This window comes from Achroia grisella, unplaced genomic scaffold, assembly GCF_030625045.1.
Source record: "Achroia grisella isolate CSIRO2021 unplaced genomic scaffold, CSIRO_AGI_Agris_v1 utg862, whole genome shotgun sequence".
Lineage (NCBI taxonomy): Eukaryota > Metazoa > Arthropoda > Insecta > Lepidoptera > Pyralidae > Achroia > Achroia grisella.
The window spans coordinates 416679-442650 of NW_026713046.1; the positions used below are offsets into that span (position 1 = coordinate 416679).

The 25972-nt window shown below is 34.4% G+C and overlaps 2 protein-coding genes across 3 annotated transcripts in view; one reads left to right on the plus strand and one right to left on the minus strand.

Annotated features, from left to right (window-relative positions):
• Positions 1–24395, plus strand: part of LOC131852792 (spondin-1) — a 51868-nt gene extending 27473 nt beyond the window's left edge. Inside the window, exons 13-15 of one of the 2 annotated variants that reach the window (XM_059203524.1) lie at positions 9541–9666; positions 9939–10048; positions 23622–24395. In XM_059203524.1, the coding sequence (XP_059059507.1) occupies positions 9541–9666; positions 9939–10048; positions 23622–23696 (311 nt within the window). In that variant the 3' untranslated portion in view covers positions 23697–24395. The remainder of the gene's footprint in view (positions 1–9540; positions 9667–9938; positions 10049–23621) is intronic. The other variant, XM_059203523.1, reaches the window with a different exon arrangement.
• The window catches only part of LOC131852795 (phosphatidylcholine:ceramide cholinephosphotransferase 2-like), a 200469-nt gene that overhangs the window by 89520 nt on the left and 84977 nt on the right, over positions 1–25972 (minus strand). The window lies entirely within an intron of this gene.

A 25972-nucleotide genomic window follows, 5' to 3' on the forward strand; every position in this document is an offset into this window, starting at 1 on the left:
GTGTTTTTACATTCAGCCCTCTCGCTCAGTTGTCGCCCGGCAATATTTCCGGCAGCGCGAGTGGCAGGGGAAGCGGCTGAATGTAAACGTAGCATTAGGAAAATAACGAGATTATAGTAACTTTCCGTCATATAACCAATCATACTCATTAATACCAATATTTGTCAACCTCTGTGGTCTAGCGGTCTAGCACACATGCTTTACGACCGATGGTCGCGGGTTCGATTCCTCGCACGGCACAAGCATTTGTAGTCATGAGTATGATTGTTTGTATCGGTCTGGGTATTTTCTATGTATAATGTGTATGTGTTTACAAAAAAATATCTATGTATATTTATCAGTTATCTAGTATCCGTTAGTAGTTGGCTCTTATATTTGTTAGTAGAAGAACAGTTAGAAATAACCACCATGAAATATAGTATATGGACAATTCTTTGTATGTGTAGTAATATGTATAGTAATATAATGAAGAATGGGTGGGAAAACATATATTCTAGTGTACTGAATTATTACTATGGAATGTTGGCTTATATAATGTTAATTTTTTTAGTCAATTGGTGGAGTAGATGTGCGGCTGTGTTGATTGACATCATGTGGTTGTTATGTCTAATGTATCTAGTATATATTTACCTGCATTTTATAACAAGTCATAGCATTTGTGCAACATATTATATAGATATCGGACAATGTATATATAGATTGCTACAAAACTTAAAATAGAGTTCAAATCGCGTCATATTAAGTTGGGACTTTTCAATGCAGGTTCTTTGTGTACTCGACAGGACGAATTTGTAGCCGCCATGGGCCGATATTCTATAGACATTGTGGCAATAAATGAGACGTGGATTAGGGAGGGGGAGGAGGCCCGTGCGCCGTTGGTACCAGATTATCGCTTGCGCCATGCCCCGCGACCCGACGCAGTGCGAGGAGGACGTGGTGGGGGGGTAGGATTTTATATACGAAATAACATAGGTGCCAGGGTTTGTCCCCACCCGGGTGATGGGAATGTCGAGCAGTTGTGGATTCGTTTTAAAATAAATACGGCCACAGTCATTATTGGCACTGCATACCGTCCACCATGGCAAGACATCAATCTTTTTCTGGATGCACTGACAGAGTCCATAACTGCATTTACTGGATTTGACCATTTGTTTCTGTTGGGAGATTTTAATATAAATTTGTTAAACAATGACAACAAAGTAAGGCTTTTTCAAAATTTTCTTCAGTGCACATCTCTTAATCAATATGTAAATGAACCAACACATTTCACAGACCACAGTGAAACATTGATTGACGTAATTTGTTCTGATACTCCTACAATTAAAAATGTGACAGTTAATTATATACCAGAATTGGGTGCTCATGATGAAGATCAGAGATGACAGCCATAAAAGGTATAAAAAAACAAAATTAGAAATGCATAAACTTTTTTATAAAGACATGAAAGCCGTAGTAAAGGCAGCCATTGTTTCAGAGAAATTTGCCTATTATAACAAATACATTAACAATCACATTCATAATCCTAAAAAGTTATGGTCCAACCTTAAAACATCTGTTCTCCCAAAGAAAATGCGTGGAGACTGTATTCCTGAGTCATTTGACAACCCAGATGCCTTAAACAGCCATTTCCTGAATTTACCGGGTAGAGATTCTGTTGAATTGTCTGAACTTACATATTATGAATTCAACCGATTTAGTAAATCTGTATTTCAGTTTAGCACGGTTTCAGAACAGGATATCATAAATATTATTAGGACACTTAATTCCAATGCTCAGGGTACTGATCTTATTTCACTTGACATGATCAAGCTCACTTTACCATATACACTTAGTGTCATAACTACTATAGTAAATAAATCAATTACCTCAGGCATCTTCCCAGACTTATGGAAGTGTTCTCTAATAAAACCAATACCGAAATCTTCAAATCCAACTGAATATAAGGATCTTCGTCCAATAAATATTCTCCCTTGTATTTCCAAGTTATTGGAAAGGGCTATAAGTCGACAACTTACTACTTATTTGGATAAAGAAAATATACTCCCAAAATTTCAGTCAGGTTTCCGTAAGTCACACAGCACCACTACCGCTTTACTTGATGTTATTGACAATACAATAAATGAGCAGGATCAGGGTAGGGGGACAGTCTTGGCATTGTTAGATTTTTCTCGCGCTTTCGAAACAATAAATTCATCATTGTTGCTGTCAAAACTGTCATACTATGGATTTGACTCTTGCGCAGTCTCCTGGTTCCATAGTTATCTCACTGGACGAATGCAGATAGTGGAGATTCAATCAAATTGTGGAACAAGAAATTATTCAGCACCTAGATCAGTACACAGAGGAGTGCCTCAAGGATCAATTCTTGGTCCAATTCTTTTTATTCTGTACAGTGCTGATATCATTGATTGCATGCAGCATTGCAAATATCATCTTTACGCAGATGATCTGCAATTGTATATTGATTGTCACCCGAAGAATACACTGGACAGTATTAGAAAATTAAATGAAGATCTAGAGAGAGTTAGTCTGTGGTCAAATAAGAACTGCCTGGTGCTTAATCCAACCAAATCAAAATATATAATTCTTGGTACAAAGAAACAGGTGAATGGTATTATAGAACGTATGACATTGCCTGTTTCTATAAATGGGAAATCTATTGAAAGAGTAACGGAGGCAAGGAATCTAGGAGTTCTCTTTGATTCTAACATGAATTTTGAGAAACATATAATTGAGGCCACCAGGAATAGTTTTTATCGACTTAAGCTTTTGTACCAAATTAGACAATATCTTTCGGTGGAATTGAGGATAAAGTTGTGTGAGTCTCTTGTATTATCAAAGTTGAATTATGCAGATGCAACATTTGGACCTTGTCTTCTTGCAAGATCAGAGCGCTTAATACAGCGTGTACAGAATGCTTGTGCACGTTTTTGTTATCATGTTCCTCCACGTGCACATGTCACACCTTATCTCAACAAAGGAAATATGTTGAAGATGAATTTTAGAAGACAGTTACACTTTGCCACTCTCTTATTTGGAATCATTAAAACAAATAAACCTCCATATCTTGCTGAAAAGTTGTCGTGGTCTCGTGATAGTCATAACTATCGCACAAGGGCCTCCTCTCATCTGCTTACTACTCAAAAACATAGAACTGCGTCTTTCAGGGGCTCTTTCAGATACTCCGCTACGTCTTGCTGGAATAATATTCCGCCTCCATTACGTGCTAAAACCACAAAATATAGTTTTAGTAAATGTCTTAGAGAACATCTTATTAATAGTCAAAAATTGTCTAATTAAATTAAATTACCTTTTGGATCTGCACGATGGGCACGGCGGTGGATGGTGGCTTGATGTAGCGGAGAATAATCCCTCTGTGTTGTGTTTTTTCTTGTTGTGCTTGTAGTATTTTAGTAACTGTAGTATTTTTCTGTTCCTTAATATTAATTTTAAAATTGTAATTGTGTACGTGGCAGGTCTCGAACACGTGTAAAAATTTTGCTGTCACTAACAATAATGACATCTGACAGATGTCAAAGGTCAAAAAACTGACATCGAGCTGTACGGGTTGTCACTAATGGCAGGCACAGAATACCAGCGCCGTGACAGTTAGCTGTCACGGCATATGCTGAGTGTCAGCCATGTTGCCAACCATATTAAGAAATAATATAAGATAAATTATTATTATTGTAATTGTTATAAGTGTGTATGTATGTATGTATGTATATATGTATATGTAAAAATGGTTGACAATAAATGTTTTTCTTCTTCTTCTTCTTCTTCTATCCATAACACAAGCTTTAGCTAGCTTAACTTGGGTCTAGATGGCGCTGTGTGAATTGTCCTGAGATTGTATTTATTATTATATATATTTGTACCGTGCGAGGAGTTGAACCCGTGACGCGTTTGAAGGTAGGGCATCTCTAAAGAGTCATGTTCAAAAATGACTCTGTCTGGTTACTCCATTTATAACATTGTTATTGTTAACAATTATATATACTGTTATTTCTCTGATCTGTTCTATTTGCAGTCAAGGATTGTATATTTGTAATTTAGCGGGTAAGTATGTACCTGTAAAGTGGCGCCTCTGTCGTGTCACTGCGAGTGCAATTGTGCATCTACATCCGAATAAAACACCCAATTTGGGATCAAACGCTTTTTCTGGACCAATCTTACGTCTTAAATATCCTTCGAAAAAATAAAGTCTCATGTAAAATGCGAATACTGTAACTACCATATAGTAATTTTTGTAGCTGTGACGTGGTCGAGTGGAATGAGTAGTCATGCTCACTAAAATGTCCAGACATGTGGCGGCGTGGTGGGCCGGGTCATTGGGCTCCCTAAAATATGGTCGAGCGAAGTGATGGCTGGCTCATCCGTCATACTCGTGAACGAGTGCTGCTTGTACGGACTGGTCTGCTCTTATCACTACGACTGATTTAATCTTATTGTGTTTTTATATTTGAGCCTAAATAAATTAGTGCTGGTTGGTAGTTTGTATTCACACGTTTCGACTTGTAAAATGTGAACTTACAAGGATTGTTTAAAAGAGCAACACACAAGTTTCTTGCTTATTCTTCTTGTGATGAGACAGCTTTCCGAATAAGCGGTAGATTTAAAAAATGTTGACTATTCAAAAGTGCTTAAATTAAGTTTATTTGCATAAATGATTTTCTATTCTATTCTATTCTAAAAATCGTCTTATTTGTGCAATCAAACACCGTGCACGCTGCTCAAAGTTAATATCGAATTTGGACAATATTTTTGTGTTTGTACTTCATATCATTGTGATTTGTGCGACAGCCGTTTAGAGGTGGTCTCCGGGAGTACGAGCCCAATATATTGCATTGAAACAAGCCTTGGATGTTTTAATCAGTCAGCGAATTAACATCATATTTCGGAACCAGCGACCGCGCCCTACCGCATGGTGGTGAAACCTTATTTTCTATATTTTTCCACAATTTTCCACCACTGTCCATTATAACAAAATAGTGCTTTATTACTATAGTCATAGGGCCCACATTATCCTAATGGGCGCAGGGCCCACTAATAGGTGAAAGACGGGCCTGTGTGTACCGTTCCTCTATCAGTCATTAAATAAATTGAACAGATTTAGGATTAGGATATCCGATAACACTAAACTTTGCATAACAGCAAGTCAGCTGTCAGTCGTTCAGTCCGGGAGACATGTAACGAATCCATCAACAGTGCACCGCCCTCCGTCCTCCGCCATCGCCCGCCGCGCGCCACGCTCTTGGGCGCGTGCCAGCCACGGTAGAATTAGGGTTGCCACATAAACTAATATTATAAGTAGTAAAAATTAATGAAAATAGTTAGATGTTTGAACAGACGTCGTCTTGACTTATTTCCAAAAAACAGCAATATTCATAATATTAATACTAGATTTAAAGACAAACTTGCTGTCCCCAAGTATCGTTTAGAAAAAGTTAATAGGTCTTTTATGGGAATAGGTATAAACATTTACAATAACATACCAAAGGATATATTGGAATTACCGTTAAATAAATTCAAAACATCTGTTAAATCATATTTACTGAGCAAAGCCTATTACTCACTAAACGATTACTTGAATGACGAGCGTGCATGGCAATAGTTGTTCATGCACTGAATTTTCATTTAATGTTAGACATAGACACCTATATAAAAATACATTGTAAATAAACTGGCTTTAAAAAAAAAGTAATTCAATTGAGTTTCTTGCCAGTTCTTCTCAATTGGATCTATATACCGAACTGGACGGTCGGGAAAAAATAAAACTATAATGTAAAAATTTGACGTTCATAGCGGCTAAAATGTCCTACATGAATAAATGATTTTTGAATTTGAATTTGAATTTGACGTCTTTTATTGCAGAGCGCAGTGACAGAAGTAATATATAAATTATATAAAGAACATCATATTTTGAATATGCATAAAAAGAATACAAAAACTGCCAGTGACTCTCATTGTAGGTCTAACATAAGTTGCTAGCTGACCATCTCTATGCTCGTTTACCATTAAATTGGCCGTATGGTTGTTTGAAATAATAGTAGTATAAAAAAAACAAGCTGATCCGCGTAACTTCGTCTGCATCACACTTACTTTCGCTTAATTTACATAATATGTTTCTAAACTATAGCCTATTAGTTTAGTAAAATTTTAAATTAAACATAAAGTAAACAATTTTGGAGCAATATAAGAAAATAAGACCGCAAGTATTTGAATAAGTATATTCAGAAAGAAATTTTGATCTAAGTTGACGGAAAAAGGATGAAATAAGGGTTGAAATTCGCTTTTTTTTTTAAAGTAACACGATAACGGTAAGAAATATGAAAAAATATTTTAAATAAAAGTTGTAGAGAATAAAAATCTGCATAAAAATTGTAGAGAATCAAAGCAGTTCCTTCTCATCATTCATTTCACGAAGTACATTGCGGGTTAGCCAGTCTATACATATAAATAAAATTGGAGTGTCTGTTTGTAATATTGAAATAACCGTTTTTTACTACAGGCATATTAATATAAATTAGGCTGGCATTTCCATGCTTACTAGGTCATCCCAACACTATGTTATTGTAACTGAATTGTTTTTAAAGATATAAACATTTTTTTCATTTTTTTTTCATAAATACTGTACATACATCATTCTAACATTTTTTTCAATTCTTGTCTGTCTGTCTGTCTGTTCCGGCTAATCTCTGAAATGGCTGGATCGATTTTTACGTGACTCTTTTGTCAGATATCTGACGTAATAAGGAGTAACTTAAGCTACTTTAATTTTAGAAAAATAAAGCTAGATTCCACGCGGACGAAGTCGCGAGTGCGGCTAGTATTAAATATATTTTCTAGAATATGACTACTGGCAGCCCTGTGGAGTCGTTTACCAGGTGCGGCCGTGTACGGAGCTCCACTCGCTAATAATTTATTTACGACTCTTTTATTCTTAAAATCTGTTTATATAGATTCGCCATTATGTTTTTCATCGTATCCACTAACTATTTCGGTTCCATTAGTTAAATGATTTGTTGTGTCGGCGTACACGCTTGTAGTAAATACGGTGGGTAAATGAAATTCAAATCTATTTGTTTATATTCGCGAACTGGCTTGTTAACGGCTTATGTTTGTTTGAATACGGATGTCCTGAAAAATATTTTGCTATATTTGTTCCTATACCTGATATTTGCAAGTGTTTATAAAAAAGCCTATTATAGGATAGATGAATTTATAAATAATAGCAATATATAGCAAGTATAAGTTTATTTGCGGACAACGTTACAGTTTATTTTTCATACTGCTTTCTTGATATATGATAGCGTAGCGGCTTTTGTATTGATTGCCGCATGCATCCTCATGTAAAGTGCGAATACTGTAACTACCATATAGTAATTTTTGTAGCTGTGACGTGGTCGAGTGGAATGAGTAGTCATGCTCACTAAAATGTTCAGACATGTGGCGGCGTGGTGGGCCGGGTCATTGGGCTCCCTAAAATATGGTCAAGCGCAGTAATGGCTGGCTCATCCGTCATACTCGTGAACGAGTGCTGCTTGTAGGGACTGGTCTGCTCTTATCACTACGACTGATTTAATCTTATTGTGTTTTTATATTTGAGCCTAAATAAATTAGTGCTGGTTGATAGTTTGTATTCACACGTTTCGACTTGTAAAATGAACTTACAAGGATTGTTTAAAAGAGCAACACACAAGTTTCTTGCTTATTCTTCTTGTGATGAGACAGCTTTCCGAATAAGCGGTAGATTATAAAAAAATGTTGACTATTCAAAAGTGCTTAAATTTAGTTTAATTGAATAAATGATTTTCTATTCTATTCTATTCTATTTTAATCTTGTGTGTTTTTTGGTAATGGAGGTGTATTTTGGCGGGACACCTGTTGCAAACTGTGCAGTCTGCACATATCTCATCTAAATACATATAACTCAAAGGTGACTGACTGACATAGTGATCTATCAACGCATAGCCCAAACCACTGGACGGATCGGGCTGAAATTTGGCATGCAGGTAGATGTTATGACGTAGGCATTCGCTAAGAAAGGATTTTATTTAATTCTACCCCCAAAGGGATAAATTAGGGGATGAAATTTTATAGGAAACTTTGTCAATTTTAAACCGATCGGGCTGAGACTTTGCATGCATAAAGCTACTATGACGTAGGCATCCCCTAAGAAAGTATTTTAATTAATTCCACCACTAAGGGGATAAATTAACGCGAACGAAGCCGCGGGCAAAAGCTAGTAAGATTATAAAATGTGGCTTAGAGAAAAACATCTGCTTATAGAAGTTACCTACTAAAGACGTGCTCGGTACTACTAGATATAAATACGGTATATACATATAAATATATTAGCTATACATGTAAATAAAATTGGAGTGTCTGTTTGTAATATTGAAATGACCGTTTTTTACTACATGCATATGAATATAAATACGGTACTACACCAAAATATTATTTTTTACAATTTTTGGCTGTCTGTCTGTTTGATCCGGTCAATCTCTGAAATGGCTGGACCGATTTTGATGGAACTTTTTTTGGCAGGTAGCTGATGTAATAAGGCGTAACTTAGGCTGCTTTTATTTTAGTAAAATAAAGTTAAACTCCACGCGGACGAAGTCGCGTGTACAGCTGGTAGTATATGTAAATACTGATGTATTCTTGGTTTAGCAACATGGTTAATGTAAATATTACAGGCGCTCGCGATCTGCTTCATTCATTCGCGAGTTGTTTATTCCAGTCTCCCGACTTCCGGCGTAGAAGTAAAGTGAATTGTAGGTTAATCCGCGTAACAAAGAAGTAGTTAAGAAGATTCTTAGAAAACTACTACGGCCAACAAAAGAGTTAGAGAAATCATCACCATCTCGGCCCGGAAGACGTGCTGATGAACAAAGGCCTCCCTCAAGGATTTCCACGACGAACGGTCCTGCGCTGCTCCCATCCAGTTAGAAAAATAATGTTAAGAAATTCCTTAAAAAACTGCTTGTGGAATGAACTACCTGCCGAGGTTTTCTCGAGACTACAGCACGGAGTTTTTCAAAAACACGTGCTACCTTTTACCATCGCACCACCACACCATACCACAAGGTGATAATATAGTCCCCTTGGGGGTAGAATTAATCAAAATCCTTTCTTAGCGGATGCCTACGTCATAACATCTACCTGCATGCCAAATTTCAGCCCGATCTGTCCAGTGGTTTGGGCTGTGTGTTGATAGATCACTACGTCAGTCACCTTTGAGTTATATATATTTAGATATAACACAGCGACATATAATGTAAATTAAACAGTGTCAATGTTTGTAACCAAACAACTCCGAAACGGCATAACCGATTGCGACTGTGTGGAAATCTGTATCGTATTTTTTTTGTTTTATATATCCTTATAGGAAAGGCAAAGAGTCTGAGCTCATACAGCCGTTGTGCATCGCATTATCCTAACAGTTTTTTTTTATATATATTCTTATAGGAAAGGCAAAGAGTCTGAGCCCATACAGCCGTTGTGCATCGCATTATCCTAATAATATTCTGGCAGGTGGTGGAGGACCGGGTGGCAGCGTGCCTGCACCTAGTGCAACGGCAGCACTGAATGCTGCAGTCAGCTCCAACTACCCTGGACTTAGCATCAGCTCCATCGTGCCACTGCCGCCCACAGTGAACGGTTAGTGAGATACTGTATTTAAATAAAAAGCAAATTTGCGCTACATTGTTAATTTTCTTTCCCGCCATTTTATAATACAGACTATGTTTCTATAAAATGCACAGACTATGTTTTTAATTGTACTGTATTTAAATAAAAAGGGAATTCGCGCTACACATTCATTTGGCCTTTCCCGCCATTTTACAATACAGACTCCGCTTCTATAAAATGCACAGAGTACGTTACAACAACAGTACAATTTAAAAGCTAGACCCAAAATATGTTGTTTGCAGGTCCCACCCTGTCGCACCCTAACGACTGCCAGGTGAGCCCGTGGAGCGGGTGGAGCCGATGCAGCGTCTCCTGCGGAGTTGGATACCAGGAGCAGACGCGTACCCTGATCGTAAGTATTCATACATAGGTTGATAATATATAGACAGATATATATATATATATATATATATATATGTAAACACGGAACATACACCAAAATAACATTTACTAAAATTTTTGTCTGTCTGTTTGTTCCGGCTAATCTCTGAAATGGCTGGATCGATTTTGACGGGACTTTTATTGGCAGATAGCTGATGTAATAAAGAGTAACTTAATCGGACGAAGTCGCGTGTACAGCTAGTTTATAATACAAAGCATCCATTGGAAAAAACAAGCTTTAGTTTGAATTTCTAGAGGGTATACGTAGTATATTACATACTAGCTGTTCCCGCGACATCGTCCGCGTGGTATTTAACTTTATTTTTCTAAAATAAAAGTACCTAAAGAACTAAAAATTATTTTGTTCGTCTTAATTTATTCATTCCATTAGGTACTGATAGGTTCAAACTGATATATTTACATCCTGCATCATCCCTTATTTTATCCCCATGGGGGTTGAATTTATCAAAATCCTATTTAAGCAAACGTCTTCATCATAGTACCTCCAATCTTTAATTTCAGTTCAATCAGTCAAAAATCTAAGACGATTTATACAAACTTTCATCCCCTATTTTATCCCCTTAGGGGTGGAATTTATCAAAATCCTTTGTTAGGGGATGCCTACGTCATAGTAGCTTTAAGCATGCAAAATCTCAGCCTGATCGGTTTAAAATTGACAAAGTTTCATACAAACTGTCATCCCCTATTTTATCCACTTGGGGGTAGAATTAATCAAAATCCTTTCTTAGCGGATGCCTACGTCATAACATACCTGCAAGCCAAATTTCATCCCGATCCGTCCAGTGATTTGAGCGTTGATAGATCACTATGTCAGTCAGTCACCTTTGAGTTATATATATTTAGATTTATAATACTTTAGTTTTCATTTCCAGATTATAGTATATTATACAAAAGTATATATATGATACAAAAGGTAAATATTTCAGCTGTATTTATTGATGAGTCAGTCTGACATATACTGGTAAACTCTATAAATCAATGATACAAGTATATTGACTTTACGATACAGTTGCTCATTGTTCCGACCATATCTATTGTGACAATCTGTGTACATCACATCAATATTTCATTCTGTAAATGTCGATTACATTCACTGGCCCAGTCATGAGTTCCTTACATATAGGGTTGCCATTTATTATTAAAAGAAATAGATTTTATATTGACGACCTCGGTGGTCTAGCGGTCTAGCACACCGGTTTACGGTTCGATTCCTCGCACGCCACATACTTTTGTATTCATGTGTATGATTGTTTGTATCGGTCTGGGTGTTTTCTATGTATAATATATATGTATTAAAAAAATATATCTATGTATATGTATCAGTTATCTAGTACCCATAACACAAACTTTCGTTAGCTTAACTTGGGTTTAGATGGCGCTGTGTGAATCGTCCTGAGATTATTGTTATTATATAAAAAAGAGTATATTGTACATTAACATAATAATATTAGTGGCTTCACGTACAATCTTATTTCAAAAGAATTCGAGCTAAGTTTCTTGTCAGTTCTTCTCATCTTGAATATCATTCCGAACTGACGGTAGATTTGACATATTATAAGAGTCTGTAATAGACCTACATGAATAAAGATAGTTTGAATTTGAATTTAGAAACGTCGTTATGTGGCTTGAGGAAATGGATATACCAACATATTAATAGCTGTACGGACTCCAGTCCGGCGAACTGACGATGTCCATGGATCGCTGGCTCAGATCCGGCTCGAAGGACCAATAATGAATATGGACTGTAACTTCGTATAATAATTGAAATAGTAATACAAATGGAATTAAATAGAGTATTGAGCGCGCGTGTCGTATTCGGTGGCGAGATCAGAAGTGAGGGCCGGTCCGCGCGGTGCTATTCGCACCCTCCTCCAGCCGCGCCCCGCATCATTGCTCGCGGACTCCAGTCCGGCGAACCGACAATGTCCTAACACAGTAAACTGTCGATTTTTTTGATTCTGGTAAAGCATTTCCATATGACTGGTCCTATTATAGTGACTATTGTGTAAAAACAGTACTTTACTATACTTTATTAATGTTATAAAGTACGCCTACATGATACAGTACAATACTATATTTTAGAGTACGGTTGGCAACCCTACTTACATATACTATATGACAGAAACCAATGTTATTCTCAGACAAACCAGGGTTGGCAAACTTAAAACTATTTATTCTGGTAAGGGAATCTTGTAAATTACAATTAAATAAATTACCATTGACAACCCTGAGCTGTAGATCCACATTGCTACTATCAATTTTGAACACGATCATCTTGTTTCGTACATCAACAAACACACACCTGCTTCGCAACTTTAAATTGTATTTGTGTATTGGTTTTCAAAAACATAAGTACAATATCAATAAATAATAAATTCAAATTCAAATTCAAAAATCATTTATTCGTGTAGGACATTTTAGCAGCTTATGAACGTCAAGTTTTTTACGATATAATTTTAATTTTTTCCCTACCGTCCAGTTCGGTATATAGATCCAATTGAGAAGAACTGGGAAGAAACTCAATTGAATTACTTTTTTTTATTAAAAGCCACTTTATTAGTACCTAATCAAGAAACAGACTAACATTCTCACATTGCCTGCTAGTATTTCAATCCCAGACTAATATTATCAAATCAAATCACAATAGCTTCATTCATGTAGGTCTATTACAGACAAACTCCTTGAAAACAGAATACGAGCTGAGTTTCTTGTCAGTTCTTCTCATTTCGAAATCATTCCGAACTGACGGTAGATTTGACATATCATAAGAGTCTGTAATAGACCTACATGAATAGAGATATTTTGAATTTGATTTAAAGAAAAAACATGGTTATCCTTTACATAATATAAAATAAAGTCGATTTCGTTGTCCGTTCGCTTAGATCTTTTAAACAACGCACCAGATTTTAATGTAGGTTTTAGTTATAGAGGTAGTTTATATGTATACCCATGTGAAACCAGGGCGGGTATCTAGTATAGTATAATTTTTATAAATCAGTACTGATACGTAACTAATAAGTACTTAATCTTTCCATCCGTCGTCGATGGTCGTGTGTTCGATTCCTCGCTCAGTGAAAACATTTGTATTCATGAGTATGATCGTTTGTATCGGTCTGGATGTTTTCTATGTATATTACGTATGTTAAATACATACTGTACAAAAAAAATATCTAAGTATTTGTATCAGTTATCTAGTACCCATAACAGAAGTTCTGCTTACCGTGGGACTAGATGGCGTTGTATTAATTGTCCAGGGTCATTATTTAGGGTTATTTAATGTAAGAAAATGTATTGGTAATTTGAAATTTGGCAGCAATTATTATGAATGTATAATTATAACTTACCTGCCGGTCGAGTGGTAATAATATAGTATGTATATTATTATATTACGCTGTAGTAATGTATGAAGTAATGTGACGTACCTGAAAACAATGAAATTATATGTTGAATAATACAATAAGTTGAAAAAGAAATTATTACAATCCTTACTAATATATATATATTATTATAGTATTATAAATGCGAATGTAACTCTGTCTGTCTCGCTTTCACGCCAAAACTACTGAACCGATTCAAATGAAATTTAGTATACAGATAGTCTAGACCCTGAGAAAGGACATAGGCTACTTTTTAAGACGAAAAAAGGGTTGTAAGGGATTGAAAGGGAATCTTCATTTTTAAAGCTAGAAGCTTGAAATTTAATTTTTAGACTGTTGATTGCAAATAAATATGATATTCAAAACTTGTATAAATTTTACCGTTAAGGGGGTGAAATGAAATAGGGGATGCAATGAAAATTCCTCATTCGTCATCTATTCCATGCGGACGAATTCGCGGGCACAGATAGTAAATAATAAATAAATAATTAATCTGACTAACATGCCGAACTGACGGTAGATTTGACATATCATAAGAGTCTGTAATAGACCTACATGAATAAAGATATTTTGAATTTAAATAGACAGATAGATAACAATTCCCCTTCCCTCCGGACCGCGAAAGCGTTAAGACGTGTACACTTTTTGATATTTATTTATTTTTTCCTCTGTTAAACAAATCCAATAATCATCGCAAAGTACCAGGCAAACATAATAAACAAGAACTATAGCTGTATCTGCGGAATGCAGTGCGAAGAGATCAGCAACAGTTGAGACGGAGATAACATTGCAAGCTACGTTGCATTTGCGACGCATTCTTCGTGCATCACTTGTCGGCCGCTTAAACTATAAGCGCCAGCGATTTAGACATTAATCAAAATGCCTATAAATCATTCGCCACCTCCGCCTACCACGACTACCATGTTAAATTGTCCTGTTCTTCAGCACAGTTCTTCTGAACCTAACATCACTAATAGACATACTACCAGTACTGATTGCGAATTACCAAACAGAACACTTCGTGTAAAACGTAAATGTTCTGATTCAAGATCTGATCAAGATAGTGAATTATCTACTTTTATGTTGGAAATGAAGACTATGATCGCAGACTTCAAAGAACAACAAAACAAAAATATAAAAAAATTAAATGAAACTGTAGAAACAATAGCAGAATTTAAAAAGCAACAAAACAAAAATATGGAAAAATTGAATGAAAGTGTAGAAACAATTAGGATACAAAATAGTGATATTCAATTATCCTTAACCTTCTTATCTCAAAGTTATGATACCTTAAAAAATCAAATGGACGAACTTCAGGCTGACCGTAATAATAACTTGATATACATACAAGAATTGGAGGAAAAGCTTGAGAAAATGGAACGGGCATCCAGATCAACATGCGTAGAACTTAGAAATATACCTGTACACAAACCAGAATCTAAGCAGCAACTTTTGAATACTATTATAAAAACCGGAGATATAATTAATGTTCCTATTCAACCTTACGACCTAAAAAATGTTTTTCGTATAGGAACAAAAAATCCAGCAAATAAGACCGTCATTGTTGATTTCACTAGCAATATTTGAAAAGAAAAATTTATACATATGTCCAAAAAGTACTTTAAAGAAAAGAAGTCACTGACTACTGAACATTTGAAAATTAGTGGACCGGTTAAACCTATTTTTATATCAGAAAACTTATCACCTAAAATGAAGAAACTATTCTATCTCGCTAGAGATTTCTCAAAAAGGAATGATTACCGATACTGCTGGACGACCAACGGTAAAATATTTATAAGAAAGAAAGAGGGAGATGTGTTGCATTACATTAGGGATGAGTTAGATCTAAACAGACTAGATATTGTTAAATGACTAGTGATTGGGACCCATTCATGCTTAAGAATATTGATATTCGCTAATACACTGAGTGTTTATTCTACTATAATTTTGTGTTGCTATTGTATCTTACTGGTTACTGTTGCGGTGCAGATGGTAATATCGATTTATCTTTCCTACTACATTACATACTGCGTCTTTCATACAACAAATGCTCCACATTCATTCATCTGGTGTTGCCAACCATGCCAAATTAGATCTTACTCCCTAGCATTGTCCAAGATTCATTATATTATTTTTTGTTATATTAGTGGTACTCACAGACTTATTCATACTTTGCCTAATTGTGAAATCCCTGTAAAGTTTCGTAACAATATGTTAATCTTAAACTCAAATAGCAGAAATGAATGATAATTCACAGATTGTCAATGATATAGACCAATTAAACGTTTTTAAATCCTATATAACTTCTCCAGAGCAATGTAAGAACTATTTACATAATGTCACCGATTCTCTAAAGGTCATCCATGTCAATATTAGGAGTTTGGGTAACGCTACTAATTTTAACAATCTCTTAATACTATTAAATAGAATTAGTATAAATGTTGATGTTATTGTTTTGTCGGAATGCTGGCTTAGCAAATGTCCCCGTATTCCAGTCATTCCGGGTTTTAAATCATATAATACGGATTATAAAAATCAAAATGATGGGCTAGTAATATATATCAAGGAGAATATTGTACACGAAGTTGAAATACCAATTTTTACCGATGCTAATTGCTTAATATTAAAATTTTTCTCTGATATGGCCATCATATCATTATATCGTTCTCCATCGTATCGCAATATTAACAATTTTATAAATTGTTTGGATGTACTGATGAACTCTTTAAAACACTTTAAAACTATTTTATTGATTGGTGATATTAATATAAACATACTCCCCAATAATAATGATATAAATTCAGACCAATACCTTGATATACTGGCTATGCACGGACTGTTAACTGGTCACACTTTTCCAACACGAAATGATAATTGCTTGGATCATGTGATGATAAAATCTAATAAACCTGCAATTACATTGGTACTTGACTCTTTGATTACAGACCATTCTCCAGTACTTATTCTGTGCAAGCTTCAAGTGATGGAGAACAAACCCCCGCTCATTACTAAACGCACCAATATTCCCGTTTGCGTATCTCAGCTGGAAGACAGTGATTTTTCTTCTGTAATTAATACTAATGACGCAAATATCGCGGCTAATGAATTGGTTAATATAATTTCTAGGATAGTTAAAAATAACACTTCTGTTATAAAAATTCCAAATAAAAATAAAATCTTAAAACCATGGATGACTCCTGGTCTTCTGCGTTGTATACGTAATAGAGATAAACTATATAGGAAATTCAAACGAAACCACACCAATGAAATAGCAAGGGTGACTTATACACGTTACAAATGCTTTTGTAATAATCTGCTTAAAAAAGTGAAACGTGAATTCGAGCGTAGGGAATTTAATAAGAACAAAAATAATCAAAAAGGCACATGGAATCTTATTAAGTCTATAACTAATCTTCAAAGTAAAAAAGTTTTGGCTAGCGAGCTTCTGTCAATAAGAGAGGATCCGTTGGAATCAGTTAACGTTATTAATCGTCACTTTTCTCTTGTTGGTAGCAACCTAGCATCAAAAATTATTTCTTCCCCAGATCAGCCCTCTGCAATACACATTGAAGTTGATATCGATGATCAACCAGATCCACTAAACTCTATGGTAATATATCCCACAGATAATACAGAAATCGAGAATATTATTCTACATATGAAATCGGATTGTGCAGTTGGTTATGATGATATATCTACGGTTTTGATTAAAGCTGCTAAACATGTTTTGATTCCAATAATTTGTCATGTCTTTAATGTTTGTATAGCTGCTGGATTGTTTCCTTCAGTGTTTAGGAAGGCACTTGTACATCCCATATACAAAAACGGAGATCGAGGCAGTGTCAATAACTACAGACCTGTCTCTGTTTTAACAGCCCTATCCAAAATATTTGAGAAAATATTAAACTCTAGACTCGTAAATTATTTAAACAAACAGAATATTATTGCTAGTAACCAGTTTGGTTTTAGATCTGGTAAAAGTACGGAGGATGCAATCTTAGAATTGACTGGTACAATAACTAATAATATAAATAATAAACTCAAAACCATAGCTATATTTCTCGACTTATCTAAAGCGTTTGACACTGTCTCCATTCCTTTATTAATTCGCAAACTGGAACATATTGGTATTCGTGGTCTCTCACTCAATATCTTTTCAAGTTACCTACAGGAACGCTCTCAAATTGTGAAAATTGATAATTATATTAGTGAAGAGGAATTTCTTGGTTATGGGGTTCCACAGGGAAGCGTCCTCGGGCCTACCTTATTCCTAATATATGTGAACGACCTCTGTAAGTTACATCTACTGAATTCAAGAATGGTCACTTATGCAGATGATACGGCGTTAATCGTTTACGGTAAAGACTGGACTGAAGCACAGAATTGTGCGGAATCCGCATTCCGATTTGTGATGCAATGGTTGTTTAATAATTTACTTACACTAAATATGGACAAAACTAGATATATGACATTCGCTCCAAGATTATCATCTCAACCCGATCCTTCATTTTCACTGACTGCACATACGTGTAACTTATCTGACATAAATTGTAATTGTCTCCAAATTATTCGCACTAATAACATAAAATACCTGGGCGTACAAATTGATAGTACCTTATCATGGAACTTTCAAATTGAGTCTCTAATATCTAGAGTCAGGAAATTAATATATATCTTCAGAAATCTACGAAATAGCGCAGATTTAATGACACTAAAAAATGTATATTTTGCACTTGCACACTCTTTGATAAGTTATTGTATCTCGGCCTGGGGAGGATCGGGGAAATGCTTATTATTGCGATTGGAAAGATCCCAAAGAGCTGTACTAAAGGTAATGATTAAGAAGCCTATTTATTATCCCACTAAAGAATTGTATTCCCTTTGTAATGTACTGACCGTAAGACAGACATACATATTCAAGACCGTACTCCGTAGACATTCAGATATAGCTTTCAACCCTAACTTTCATCATAATAAACGTAGACTTAGTATAGTTTGTCCAACTCAATCATCTAATCTTGCAGTAGTGCGACGGCAATATCAATATCTCGGTTCAGTGTTATATAACAAAATTAATAAGGTAGTTTCCATTTATCCACATACACTCCGTGAATCTAAAATATTGTTGTTTCAATGGCTTCAGAAATTAGATTACGACGACACTGAAAATCTCGTAAAGGTTTGAAATATATTTGAATATATATAAATAAACTCACATCCATACCATCCAACATATACATTTACACAGATACATATACTTACAGATTTATATAATAACACATCAAATCGAATTATGCTCACTACAAATCATAAACATTAAATTACATTATAGCATTCGTTCGTTCGTCTTAAGTTTTTTTTTTATTGTAATATTTTTACATACAGGTAACCTAATTAGTGAATATTGGCTAAGAAATTTGTATTTAATTTAACTTGTTTATCTTCCTAAAAGTTATGTTGTAAACGTAATCATGCATGCCTTTGCTTTGCTTTTTATTATTTTTTATTATATAAATTTATTGTATTTGCTACTGGAACGCTATCGCCTCTGTCTTAACGAGGTGGGCGTTGACGGCCACGACACAGTATTACTTACTAATGTGGCTGTTATCGTTACACTACCCTACATTGTAAAATATTATATATTTTTTTCGTTCCAATAAAAGAATTATTATTATTATTATAATTTTTATTTGTATCTTAGTACACACATATAGGTTTAATTATAAATAATAAAACAGATTATGTGAACCAATGCAATAAAACAGTCTAATATTATGACCACCAAGTAGCACAGATTTATTAGGGTCATTCATTCATTTCATTTAATTTATTCATAACAATTTACATTGTGTTGAATTTTATTGCATATCATAATTTTAATTAATTAATTATATGTATAATTACATGTCTAATAAGGAAAAATGACAATAAAACAATAAATTTACTAGTCATGTGCAAAGCTAGTGAATTATAAAATAAGTGTAATAAACACTTATTTTATAATTTAACACTAATCACTAGCTTTTGCTCGCGACTTCGCTGGCGTTAATTTATCCCCTTAGGGGTGGAATTTATCAAAATCCTTTCTTAGGGGATGCCTACGTCACAGTAGCTTTACGCATGCAAAATCTCAGCCCGATCAATTTAAAATTGATAAAGTTTCATACAAACTTTCATCCCCTATTTTATCCCCTTGGGGATAGATTTAATCGAAATCCTTTCTTAGCGGATGCCTACGTCATAACATCTACCTGCATACCAAATTTCAGCCCGATCCGTCCAGTGGTTTGGGCTGTGCGTTGTGCACTATGTCAGTCACCTTTTAGTTATATATATAGATTCTCGTGTCACAATGTTAGTTACCATACTTCTCCCAAACGGCTTGATCGATTTTTATTAAATTTTATATGCATATTTAGTAGCTCTGAGAATCGACTACTATCTATTTTTCATACTTCTAAGTGGTAAGGGATATATATCGACCCCTAAATATATTTTTTAAATTTTTTCGACATATTTTATTTTCATTTTATTATTATTTAGGATTAGATTGGATCTTTTTTAGAGGCCTATGTCCAGCAGTGGACGTATTCCGGGCTGCGATGATGACGATGATGGTGATGATTATTTAGGATTGAAAAATTCATACAACCCTAAATTTTCAGCCATCTACGATCAACCATTCTTTTTTAATAGCGATTTTAATTTATATGACAAAACAACGTTGGCAGTGCAGCTAGTAATATATCTATGTATCACACATTACATGACATAGATTCCATACTGTAATATCATGTCTAAAGGCCATAGTTTACTGGCTCACCTGTCATAATAACAATATTGTATAGTGCTACCCTTATAATAAATTTATATATTTAACTAGCTGATCCAGCGACTTCGTCTACGTGGAATTTAACTTTATGTTTCTAAAATAATAGTAGCCTAAGTTACTCCTTACATCAGCTACCTGACAAAAGAAGTCCCGTCAAGGTCCAGCTTTTTTAGAGATTAGCCGGAACGAACAGACAAAAAATTTAATAAATGTTATTTTGGTGTATGTACTATATTTATATTCATATGCATGTAGTAAAAAACGTTTATTTCAATATATATATAACTTGTTAAAATATCATCCTAATTGATTAGACTCTCATTTCAATAGAATAGAATAGAATAGAAAATCTTTTATTCAAATAAACTTACATTTAAGCAATTTTGAATAGTCATCACATTTTTTTAATCTACCGCTCATTCGGAAAGCTGTCTCATCACAAGAAGAACGAAGAAACTTGCGTGTTGCTCTTTTAAATAATTTTATTCTTACTTTACCAATTAGCACTAATTCAATTAAATAGTCAAATCAAATACTCAATGGAGTTCAGGGTCTCAATCAGTTCACCGGAGGTCGCTCCAGTTTGTCACGAGCGACGAAATAATACAATTAAGCAGATTGTATGTGGCGTGAATATTACTATGATAGTACAGGTGGTGCTATGGCACGTGGAGGCACCAAACGATGCGTATAATTGAGGATAACTTTATAACTTAACAACTTAACTTAGAAATATGAAAGCGTAGCGGTTTTTAAATTGATTGCCGCATGCATTTTTATGTAAAATGTGAATACTATAACTATCAGATGGCAATTGTAAGTAGCTTTGACGTGGTCTGGTGTTTTGAGTAGTCATGCTCACTAAAATGTCCAGACTTGTGGCGGCGTAGTGGGCCGGGTCATTGGGCTCCCTAAAATATGGTCGAGCGCAGAGGTGGCTGGCTCATCCGTCATAGTCGTGAACGGGTGCTGCTTGTAGGGACTGGTCTGCTCTAATCATTATGACTGATTTCCTCTTATTAATTGTTTAACCAGTTGGTTATATATTCAATGTTTTTCTATTTGAGTATTTAATTGAATTAGTGCTAATTGGTGGTTTGTATTTACACACTAAAACTTAAAATGTAAAGTAATAATAAAATTATTTAAAAGAGCAACACGCAAGTTTCTTGCTCGTTCTTCTAGTGATGAGACAGCATTCCGAACGAGCGGTAGATTAAAATAATGTAATGACTATTCAAAAGTGCTTCAATGTATGTTTATTTGAATAAATTATTTCTATTCTATTCTATTCTAAAAAAAACTTTTTAATAAAATATACTACTATATAGTAGAAAACAAAGTCGCTGTCGCTGTCCGTCCCTATGTATGTTTAAATCTCTAAAACTACGCAACGGATTTTGAAGCGGTTTTTTTTAATAGATAGAGTGATTAAAAAGGAAGGTTAAATATATAATACAGGTACACTATAACATGCGGACGAAGTCGCGGGCACAGCTACTAGCTGTTCATATTTTTCAAAAGATATCCACAAACTTTCGTAAATGTGGTCAACGTACACGCCAATGTCAGTGTTTTATGCCAAGTGCGAGTCGACAATCGGCCAAGGGCATCGACAATTACAGTGACCTATACACAGATGGTATCACACCGAACTGGCCGCCGATGTAACGTTACCCACTGCCTATTAAATCCTACACACTATTTTTAGTTCTGGAATCATTTTTAATTGGTTTAACTGATTTGGCTACTCACCTATTGGCCATTTCTAAATTAAACTAAGTATGTAATGCATGGAATTTTGTGTTTGTATGATTTTTAAAACAATAATAGAATTATGTAATTGCTGGAGGAATATTGCAATATTTAATTTGTTTTAATTGAAATAAATAAAATATTTAGAATATATTGTACACAGATTTTAATAATGACGCCACGGAATGTTCGAGAAGAAGTGCAAAATTGTATATAAAATTACATCGATGATAAATTTCAAATTTGGAACGTAAGGCACAGAATGCCTGACGTTTCAAATTTGAAATTTAAAAAAATTATTCTTAAATATATTAAAGGGCTATTTGCGATCGCAAACAGCAATCGGTGGTCCAGCGGTTTAGTCCACTTTACTTCCGATGGTCGCGGGTTCGATTCCTCGCACGGCGCAAACATTTGTACTCATGATTATCATCATTACATAGTACAAAATAAAGTCGCTGTCGCTGCCTGTCCGTTCCTATGTTTGCTTAAATCTTTAAAACTACGCAACGGATTTTGAAGCGGTTCTTTTTTTATAAAAAAATCTACTTTTACCGTACATCAATCATTAGTGTTTTTTTTTACTGGGATGTAATTATCGGTATTCGCTGGCCCGGTACCCCACCTTTAAAGGATGATGTCATGATAAGCAGGAAGTAAGGATAAACAGCTCATTGTAGTAATTCCATTCAGATTTACCCACTATGGTTTCCAGATGGCACCGCGTGGAGGTCAACCTGACATAATTTTACTCACTGGTCCTCATTACTGACAATCTAATTCAAAATATTCAAATTCAAATTCAAATTGATAATCATTTATTCATGTAGGACATTTTAGCCGCTTATGAACGTCAAATTTTTACATCATAATTTTTTTTTCCCTACCGTCCAGTTCAATATATAGATCTAATTGAGAAGAACTGGCAAGAAACTCAATTGAATTACTTTTTTTTAAAAGCCAGTTTATTTACAATGTGTATTTATATAGGTGTCTATGTCTAACATTAAATGAAAATCCAGTGCATGAACAACTATTGCCATGCACGCTCGTCATTCAAGTAATCGTTTAGTGAGTAATAGGCTTTGCTCAGTAAATATGATTTAACAGATATTTTGAATTTATATAAGGGTTATTCCAATATATCCTTTGGTATCTTATTGTAAATTTTTATACATTTATTCATGTAGGTTTATTACAGTCTCTTATGATATGTCAAATCTACCGTCAGTTCGGAATGATTTCGAGATGAGAAGAATTGATAAGAAACTCAGCTCGTATTCTTTTCAAATAAATGTTGTACATGTATACAATAATACAGATTCATTTTTAAGTTCTAATTTGGGAGAATAGAGTGACCACCAGCATATACTATTGCCGAAGCAAATAGTCTAATCAGTGTTCCTGTAACCCGAACAGACTAGTACCAAGCACAACCCGTTCCCGAGTATGACGGACGAGCCAGCCATCATTGCACTCAACCATATTAAAGGGCTCACATTGACTAAGTTTTGAATATTATCTGATTATAACTTTCATTTTGTCTAATTTTGCAGACTCCAGCAGGGCCAGGCGGCGCGGCGTGTCCTTCACGGATGCACAGGCGACGTCGGTGTATAAAACACTGCTAGAGCACTATTTAAAGCTGACAAATTAGTTTGTAAGCATGTTTTGTCTTTGTCTTACTGACTAGCATGCGCCTTGTATGATAGAGAGGTAAATATAATAGAAAATAATCGATTAATGAGAAATAAATTTCAAATAAATAATTAATAAAATAATACTTGAACGATATAAACTTCCCCCCTCCGATCCGATCCGATTTCCCCCCTGTTCAATTCAAACGGGGATCGAAATTACGACGGCTTGAGCTGAGGTTTGAACTCCTAGAGGTGGCCTCAGACTAAAGTCGTATCCGTCAGGAGGGAGTTGGCCTTCAGCCGCTCCATAACTTCCGCGGGTTTGGAGTGCCATCTGCACTCGCCCCCTATCGTCCGGCGAAGCTGTAAAGGCCAGCTGGAGCCAACAGCGTTAGAGTAGTCCGAAAAAAAACTTCAATATTTTTTTTTGTGATTTGTTTATTATATCCTTGTTAGAGTTAAAATTCACATAAAATGTCTACTTATCATAATATGATATTTGCAATATAATAGAATAATTGAATATGTGTTAGTACGATACATTACTTACGTACGCATTTATTTTTACATTTATGTTTTAAGTTAAAAAAAAAACTATTCTCGCTAAATGAATGTTTGAGATAATTTTTACTATTGTCCTAATTCAATTTATTTATCTGTAATTAATTATATTCTATGTCAATTGCCAAAGATAAATAAATATATATATAAATAATTTTATTATAGTCATAAATAAATATACTTAGTAAAATTTTATATACATTTTCTAAATATATTTATTTATGACTAAAATAAAAACAATTTTATATATATATTATTTATCTTTGGCAATTGACATAGAATATAATTAGTTATAGATTTTTTTTAATTGTTCTTATAGATTTAGTTAAAATATTTAATAAGCAAGGAAAAGTAGATTAGAATAGAAAATCATTTATTCAAATAAACTTAATTTAAGAACTTTTGAATAATCTTAACAATTTTGTTTTATCTACCGCTCGTTCGGTATGCTTTCTCATCACAAGAAGAACGAGAAAGAAACTTGTGTGCTGCTCTTTTAAATAATCCTTGTAAGTTCACATTTACAAGTTGAAACGTGTGAATACAAACTACCAACCAGCACTAATTATTTTGGGTCAAATATAAATATACAATAAGATTAAATCAGTCGTAGTGATAAGAGCAGACCAGTCCCTACAAGCAGCACTCAAGTTTATTCTACATATTTTTTATGTAATTAAAATAAAATCAAATATACTTTATTCAATTTGAGTAATACAGTTTATTACTAAGTTCTATAGAGTTATCGGAAGCTCCTTTTTTGTATAAAAATGTCTGTGTCTTGTGACTTCTCATTGAACTGGCATTCGTTATATGTGAACAGCTCCTCGGACCCCGCATCATCATATGATACCCATTGATCATGTGTTGCCATTCATGAAGAACAAGTTGCCTTATCTCTTTACCCATTGATTAACCGATTCCAAAAAAGTAGAAGGTTCTCAATTCAGCTTTGTTTTTTTAAATGTTTTATTGCTTCATAACTCCGTCGTTTATAAACTGATTTGAAAAATTCTTTTTTTCTATGATGGAGAGTAATTTCAGATCGGTTCTGTTCATTTTTTAATTATTTTTTTGTCTTGTCTCTTTAATTTTGATTAACTGACTCTAAATGAGGGAGGTTCTAAATTCAGCCGTGTTTTTTTTAATGTATGTTACTTCATAACTTCGTCATTTATAAAGCAATTTGAAAAAATCTTTTTTAGTTTGAAACAGAATAATTCGGTACTGTTTTTTTTCAATTTTTTTTTGCTCGTCTCTTTACCCTTTGATTAACCGACTCCAAAAAAGGAGGAGGTTCTGAAATAAGCTGTGTTTTTTTAATGTTTGTTACTTCATAACTCCATCATTTATAAACCGATTTGAAAAAAATCTTTTATTGTTTGAAAGAGAATACTTTCATATTTGGTACCATTTATGTTTTTAAACTTTTATTTTTATTTTATTTTACTACACTACAGTTATTGCCGAATTACGTTTAATTTAATATATTTGGTAAGCTTTGTATTTTGAATAAAACTTTAATACAATAAGAACGTTGTTTGTTTTATAAACTCCACTTGTGCAGCCTTGAATTAGATCACGAATTTAAATAACTTATACCGACTAATGATACAAAAAAAAATATAGAGCAAGAGCCCACGACGCGACGGCCAGACCTTCATATTATTAGTAAATGTAAAAGTTCTAATCTAAAAAAAATCGTT